This window comes from Eschrichtius robustus, chromosome 18 (assembly GCF_028021215.1).
Source record: "Eschrichtius robustus isolate mEscRob2 chromosome 18, mEscRob2.pri, whole genome shotgun sequence".
In the NCBI taxonomy this organism is placed as follows: Eukaryota; Metazoa; Chordata; class Mammalia; order Artiodactyla; family Eschrichtiidae; genus Eschrichtius; species Eschrichtius robustus.
Window position 1 is genome coordinate 22,959,886 of NC_090841.1, and position 7,642 is coordinate 22,967,527.

Here is a 7,642-nt window from a genome sequence, read left to right on the forward strand (position 1 = left end):
TAACACTGGTAACCCTAATCCCAGTGCCTAGTAAGAGTAAACCAGGAAAGGGGGTCCCTAGACAGCAGTGATTTGGTCAGGCTCACAGTGATGTGCTTTAGCCTCTTCCCTGGCAGTCACTTTAGATTTGCAAGGAGTTTGGACAGAGGGAGAAACAGGTTATCCTATTTGAGTGGTGGATCCCCAACTGTACCTATATTGGCCAAGGCAGATCAAGTTTGGAAGAAAAGCAGATGTTACTGAATTAGCATACATGCTACCAATATGCAGAAGTGATTGAATTGGAGTCCAGGGAAAAAGGTTCTTAGGCAAAACAGAACAGAATAGAACAACAAAATCAACCTCAGAGAACCACCCCGATCTCAAGTGTCCAGGCTTTTTCCTGTATTCCAGATTCCCCAGCAGAGTGAGACCTCCTGATCTCTGCCCAGTGCCTGAAGGTGACTAGTATCATCCATGCCTTTAGGGGTCTCTCCCAGAGGCATGGGAGTATTTATCCTGTCCTATCAGCTGGTCTTGGTTAAGCTCGGGTCACTAGACTCACAGATGTTCTGTTTTACAAATGCAAGAAACTTTTGTAATGGCTAGAAAGTAATTTTAGCCATTTGGGCCTCAGACGTTTCTGACCCATGGGTTTTCCTCTATAGAGATTAACTCCAATTTCTTTACCTTCTTTTTGAACTTATGTCTTGTCAGTTTTCACATAAAAATCCATCTTAAAGGAATCTAGCCCATTTATGTGAAAAATAGGAAAAGAAATAGATTTCTAATCATATTTTTGCTTGTATATCTTTTAGCCCAGCAAATTCTCCAGAAATAGATTACAAACGTTCAAGGATATATGTACAAGGATGTTCCCTGCAAGTGTATCTAAAATAGCAAAGTATTGATGATGACCATAACGTCCTGCTGTAGAGATATTGGGTAAACAGAGTGTGGTTCAGATATTGGCTTCTATAGCTTAATACTTGGATGATCAGTTGGAATGAATGAAATAAAAACATAACCAACTTGTATCTTTGTTTTCAAGAATCTGGAGCACAGGAAAAAGCCTGGACATTTGAGATTGGGGTGGTTCTTTGCTATTGATTTTATTTTTCTATTCTGTTCTGTTTTGCCTAAGAGCCTTTTTACCTGGATTCCAGTTCAATCACTTCTGCATATTGGTAGCACGTATGCTAATTCAGCAACATGTGCTTTTCTTCCAATAAATAAAATCCAGTTAATTTAGTAATCTTCTTAAACTTCAGTGGGAATTTAAAATTCATTTCTTTATATGACCTTAGAGTTTTGTTTTTTTAAGCTCTTAATTGCAGCTTAAGTGATGCTTTAATTTTTCCTGTGCAGTTGGCATTCCGTTTAAATATATAAATGACTTAATCACATAGATGGTTTTAGTGATAACTGTAACTTTCAAAATATAGAAACTACCATGTAGTAAGTAATAATTGTGCCTAGCATTCATAGACATGGAGACCACGTGTCTGCTTCCCAAATTATGATTTTTGAGGTTCCACTTACTCTGTTTCCTTTTACTAAAAATGGGTGCCTTTCCAAAATTTGTATCATGAGATAATATATATTTAATTTTTGTAAATTATAAATATGCCAACACATATTTGAATATCACTTGTTATTCAAAAGCATAGCCTTAAAATTTAGAGAACAATATGAACCTTACAGTAAAAAAAGGATGATACTGCCATGGTTTTTTTAACCCAAAAGAGAATTGCCCTTTCATCAGCTACCACATTCACCAGAGTTTGTTCCTAACGACTTCAGACAATTTCTAAAACCAAATGCACTCTGCCAACATTGGGTCACCTTCAAAGAATGTCTAAGAGGCTCCATTGGCAACTAAAATTTCCTAAATTAAAGGATGCTGCTTGAGGGAGAATGCTTCTTTGAGAGAAAAGACTCCATGTGTGTGTGTGTTTGTATGTGTGTGTAAATCGAATATGTACTTACACATGTTCTATGGTCAGATTTTATGTTGGAATTATTTGTGATGATACAACTTGTTTATGGATTAGTCTTTAGTATTTGTAGTTTTTTTGTTTTCTGTTTTTATAGGATTATACCATTAGAGGGCAGTATTGTAGAGGTTTAAATGTACCTTCTTAAATGTATTGAATTGCAAACTGTTTATAACCTGTAATAAGTGAATTTAAGACCTTAGACTTATAGTATATTAAACTGCAACCTCAATTGATAACATCCTTGCAAATATTTTAAATTAATAGAAGAAATTATGTAACGGGTTAAGCTATTTTACACCCAGATCTCTTAATTTTAGTTTAGAGAAGGGAATTATTTGGTCAGTGTGGCCATCAGGGTGACATATATACCTACAGTATTTCAGTTCCTCTGATGTAAGAAGGCTCAAAGGATTGAGTCTTATAGGAATTGCACTTAACATCCAAAAACTTGCCTTACGGACTTAGTGAAAATATATCCATGTGGGTAGGATTCAACCTGTGGATTGATTTTTTTTTTTTTTTCCCCCTAGCTATAAATGGAAGAAGGAGGTGCAATTTTAAGGTTTATGGCTCTAGGGACATTTTGAGATCTACCTGATTACATCTGGTGGTTTCCTTTTGGCCTCAATTTGTATATGCCTAGCAAAGAATATGTACTGTTTTTTGTTTCTACACGTAATTGATAAATTCATGGAAAGGTAGAGTCCCTCAAAAAGGAAATGTGATTTTTTTTTCCTCTAAAATTCACTGGCTAAGAAAAAAAAAAGTATTATTACAGTATGGTGTTATCCTTATAAATAAAACTGCCTGTAAAATCCTCCAGTTACTGCTGCCTGTAAGAACGAGATAATTGAAATCGAGACACTCGGGCTCCTGCAAGTCTTTAGTGGTGGGACTGGGCATGCCCAGTAGCTCAGACGGGTCTGGTTGCAAATAAGCAGCTTTCGCGTTCGGCAGCCACGGGGACAGGCAGCTCCAGAGACGGGGTCTGGCTCCCTTAAACGTAAGCACGTGCGGGTTCCCAATCGTATTTTTCAGAGCCCCTCGGCGTTTTCTGCCAGAGCACTGCTCCATCTTTACTTGATCACGGAGGCTTTGGCGGCCTGCACCCCAGCCCCTTAGACTGCGGCCTGGGCCAGCCCACCCGAGGAGCGGATCGCCGGGCTGGGGGCGGGGTGGGGGTGGGGAGGAAGGCGGGGAAGCGAGGAGGAGGGCGGGGAAGGGAGAAGGGGGCGGTTCCAGCGGCGTGCTGGCCAATCGGCGCGGCCCTTCCCTGCATATATTTTGCACGGAGACTGGGAGTCCTAGTCTAGAGCCTGGTGGAGCCCGGCTGCCGACGTGGGAACCTTCTCCGCACGGTAGTGGGATCTACATCTTCCCGGAATCGCCAAGCCCCAGAAGCCGGGTTTCTTTCAATTAGGGCTGCTGTTTTCTATTGCTCCCTGAGCTACATAAAGCTAGAAGATTTTTATCTAGCTCAAACAAGGCTGCTAGTATTCCTTTTTTTTTTTTTTTTTTCTGCGAGGGTGTTTTTGGCTGCAATTGCATGAAATCCCAATGGTGTAGACCAGTGGCGATGGATCTAGGAGTTTACCAACTGAGACATTTTTCAATTTCTTTCTTGTCGTCCTTGCTCGGGACTGAAAACGCCTCTGTGAGACTTGACAATAGGTAAATGTCGGCCGGGATAGTTTTAAAAAATTTAATCGTGAGATACTTGTAATAATGCAGGTGAAAGATAGCCTGGCGAATTCCTTTGTCCATTGCTGAGAGACTACGGTGACATGGATGTTGCTTGTTGAAATGTTCAGAATAGCCTTCTTTTTGCAGGTCTGGCCAGAGAACAGGCTTTTACCACATTATGTAATTTAGCCTTTGTGGCTGACTAAAATTGGGAAATGTCTGGATATTCATTAGTAAAAGAGTGGCTGGTGTGTTCTGGAGGGTGATATATTACATAGCATTAAAGAATATTGAAAAAGTGATGCTAGTAACATCACGGAATTGGGAAATCCTTTTTGTCTTGGATGTTTAAGATAGATTCCATTTATCGATTTTTTTTTCCTTTTCAGCTCTTCTGGTGCAAGTGTGGTAGCTATTGACAACAAAATCGAGCAAGCTATGGTATGTACTGATTAAAAATCGTTTGTACTAAATGTGGGCACAGTACAAAAAGCGAGGTGTCTTGGGATGGAACAAGCGCATCCATAGTTAAGCTGATGATTGCTCTCCATACATTTAGAAATGCCGGCACTGTCTCCATTCTGCTAGCATGAAGCCACATACCACAGCTGCTAAGGAGAGAGAAAGGGGCCCTGAGGGTATTCGATGTTCTTTCCAGGACCGATTTCCCACAGCCGTCGGGATTTTGGCGGAGGTTCCCCTTTTTGCTGGGGAATTGCTAGGAAAGCGCTGGCCCGGCGTGTCCTTAGGTCGTGGGTTCATCTCTAGTGATGTGGCTTTACTAGGAATCCTAAGGTTTACCGGGGAGCCGGGAGGGGGGAGGGCCACAGAAGTGGGGATCTCCGGAAGGGGCCTCCTACACCGGGCCCAAACGGATCCCCAGTGATGGAGGCTACTGCACAATGAAAAAGAACCGGGGAAAAGTTTCGCCTTCTCAGCCTGCGCCTGGTTTTCTCCTATTTTTTATTTCCGCCTTGGCCGTTCTTTGTTATTGGAGCAGCGCCTGTGGCTCTTCTCACGGGATTCTCTGCCCACTGTTGCTAGGCAAACTCCGAACCTTTAATTCGGAGCTATAAATAACTCGAGCGCCCATTGGCTGCAACGGCTGCCCAGGTTTCTGTGATGTCAGCTTAATCACGAAAGAGGGGGGGAGGGGGGATGGGGGGAGGGAGGAAAATGCGGCAACACGCTCTGTAGGAACTGGCTGCAGCCGGTGCTGAGGGAGGCGGTCTGGCGGGCGGAGGGAGGGACTTGGGGGCGGGGACGCGGCTACCGTTGCTCCGGGGCTGGACAGCCCTGGGCCGGGCTTTTGCACGGAGCCCCAGAGCCCCAGTGCATTTTGCCATCTCGAATAGGAAACTTGAGCGTAGGCATTCCTGGCCAACGGCTGCAAGGAAAGCAAAGGCTTTAAAAAGGCTTGATGACTTAGACGTTAAACTGAAGTATTGTACAGTTGTGGTTGTATTCCGGAGATTTCTCCTAGGGCCTGTTAAATGAGCTCTAAAGGCAGGATACGTAAATGGTTAGGGAGAGCCCCGCAAAATGATGCTTTAGAAATTCAGAGTGCGGGGAACAGTAAAGAGAAAGTTAAACCTTTTTCTTCCTCTTCTCTCTCTCCCTTTCAGGATCTGGTGAAAAGCCATTTGATGTATGCGGTTAGAGAGGAAGTGGAGGTCCTCAAAGAGCAAATCAAAGAACTAATAGAGAAAAATTCCCAGCTGGAGCAGGAAAACAATCTGCTGAAGACACTGGCCAGTCCCGAGCAGCTTGCCCAGTTCCAGGCTCAGCTGCAGACTGGCTCCCCCGCTGCCAACACACAGCCACAGGGGACCACACAGCCCCCAGCGCAGGCAGCGTCCCAGGGCTCAGGACCAACCGCGTAGCCTCCTGTGCCGCCGCGGAACTGGCTGCTGCTGTCTGAACTGAACCGACCGGAGAAGATGGACTGGGGGGCGTCCGCGTCCACCGTTACCCATTTCATTGCTCGCTGCAAAAGAGACGTGAGACTGACATATGCCATTATCTCTTTTTTTCCAGTATTAAACACTCATACGCTTTCGGCTTGAAGAAATTTCTTAAGTTGGGTGAAGTAAAGGTTAATGAGAGAATTAGCATGGATATACTGGGACCTCATGCAGCTTGGCAGATCCGTGAGAAATGGTTTCATTCATGCTGAGGAGCTGTGTGCCTTTCCATCCCTCCCCTGCTCCCCACCCCCCACTGCCAAGAGTTCTTCCTGCTTGCACGTGGTGTACTCCACGGGGTTCCGAAGCAGTGGGGCACCACTGGACTTTCCTCTCTCTCCTCCCCCCGCCCAGGAACTGGACGGGGAGGTGAAAGTCAAGAGTGAAGCTTAGTCTCACCTCAGATGAGGAGAAACATAGTTCACTGTACAAATGACGACTGTCACCAACATTCATAAAAACCAATAGTACTGTGCCTCTTTCCAAAACAGTGGATGACACAAAACTATTAGCGTGACTGAACGGTGACAGGTAGCTGGGATCTAGAATGTCTTACCCTGAAGGTTGTTTTGCTTATTGTATATTTGTGTATGTAGTGTAACTTTTGTACAATAGAGGACTGTAACGACTATTTAGGGTGTACAGATTGCAATTTAGATGTTTCACTGGCTGTCTGAAGAGGTGTGGGTTGTCTTTTATATAGAGATCTACGTGAAAAATAATACATGAAGAAAAACACACCTACCTAAAGAGATTTTAAGAATTTGGCACAGTTGGTCACTTTGTGTAATCTGAAATCTTCTAGCTGCTGAATATCTTGAAGTCAGTCCCTGTTCACCGAAGTCTTTTGATTGAGCTGGTTGAATACTTTGAAATATGATCAGTTCTAGCTAATGAAATGGATTTCCCAGTAGGGGTTTCTGCATATTACCTGTATAGTAGTTACCTGCCTATGTTTCTGTGCATGTTCTCTACACAGTTGTAAGGTGTCACTGTATTTAACTGTTGCACTTGTCAACTTTCAATAAAGCATATAAAATGTTGATAAACCAGTGTTTCCATGTTATGGTGTTAACATAATCGCAGTCATTTTCACAACTATTTCCAGATAAAGTTAAAACAATTCGACTAGTAAAATCCTGAAGGGGGATGAAAGGGTTGGGCAAAGCAGTGGAGCTAGTGGTTTGACTGGAGGAGTAAAACGAATCAGACGTTGCGTTCTGTCAGGCAGTAAGGGAAGAGACATAATGAAAGAGGCAAGAGCTTACTTCTTCAGACTAGTTGGGTGACCCGGTCAAGTGGCTTCCCCTGCTCAGGGCTAATGTGGGGTATTGTTGAAAGAGAGAATCTCTTAAGTTCCTCTGTGGTTTTAAAATTCTAGGAGCCCGTGGAAGTTTTAATCTCTCAATGTTTGCCAGCTTAGGGGAATGAACCTTAACTCTGTGTATAATCCCAACAAGCAACTCTAGGATCAGAAGATGGAAGTTAGAGAAGCTGATTTCCACTTTTAAGAACTCTGTCACCCTAAGTTGGGGTGTCTTTCCTAGTGTGGATTGAGTTCCCAGCTCCTGGGAATTTCCAAGCAAAAGATAGGATAATTCCAGGGGTTTCCTCTTCTGGGTTTGAGGAAGGAAGGACCAGATAAGCAAGGGAGTCCCTCCCAGTTGATTCCTTAAGACTATAAAATAGGTCAAGATTCAAAACATGATGGAATCCTGAAGCAAATTGGCCCCTGAGAAGTGAGCCTGAGGGGTCCCACTCTGCTGCAGGAGCCATGCCAGCGAGCAGGCAGGGTGGATTTTCAGCTCTGCAGTCTGCCCCTGCACCTCAGCAACCGCCCCTCCACCCAGCGGGAGTCAGGTATTCCCCAGCTCTAAGGCTTACGGAAGCCCTTGCAGGACAGGACTCGGCTCTTCTGAGTCCTTCACTTCTCTAGTGTGGAACTGCTGAGAGACTGATGGGTGGATGGAGGGAACATCAGAGCTCCCCGAAAAGAACTGGACTGGGTGCATGTGT

General features: G+C 44.0%; 1 protein-coding gene across 3 annotated transcripts in view; it reads left to right on the forward strand.

The window, feature by feature from the left end:
* TSC22D1 (TSC22 domain family member 1) overlaps window positions 1-6,675 on the forward strand; it is a 128,727-nt gene extending 122,052 nt beyond the window's left edge. The window contains exons 1-3 of one of the 3 annotated variants that reach the window (XM_068527056.1): window positions 2,939-2,982; window positions 4,052-4,103; window positions 5,288-6,675. In XM_068527056.1, coding sequence (XP_068383157.1) covers window positions 4,101-4,103; window positions 5,288-5,545 — 261 coding nt within the window. In that variant the 5' untranslated portion in view covers window positions 2,939-2,982; window positions 4,052-4,100 and the 3' untranslated portion in view covers window positions 5,546-6,675. Of the gene's footprint in view, window positions 1-2,938; window positions 2,983-3,278; window positions 3,651-4,051; window positions 4,104-5,287 lie in introns of those variants that run through there. The other 2 variants (XM_068527055.1, XM_068527054.1) reach the window with 2 other exon arrangements.
* The last annotated feature ends 967 nt before the right edge of the window (window positions 6,676-7,642 follow it).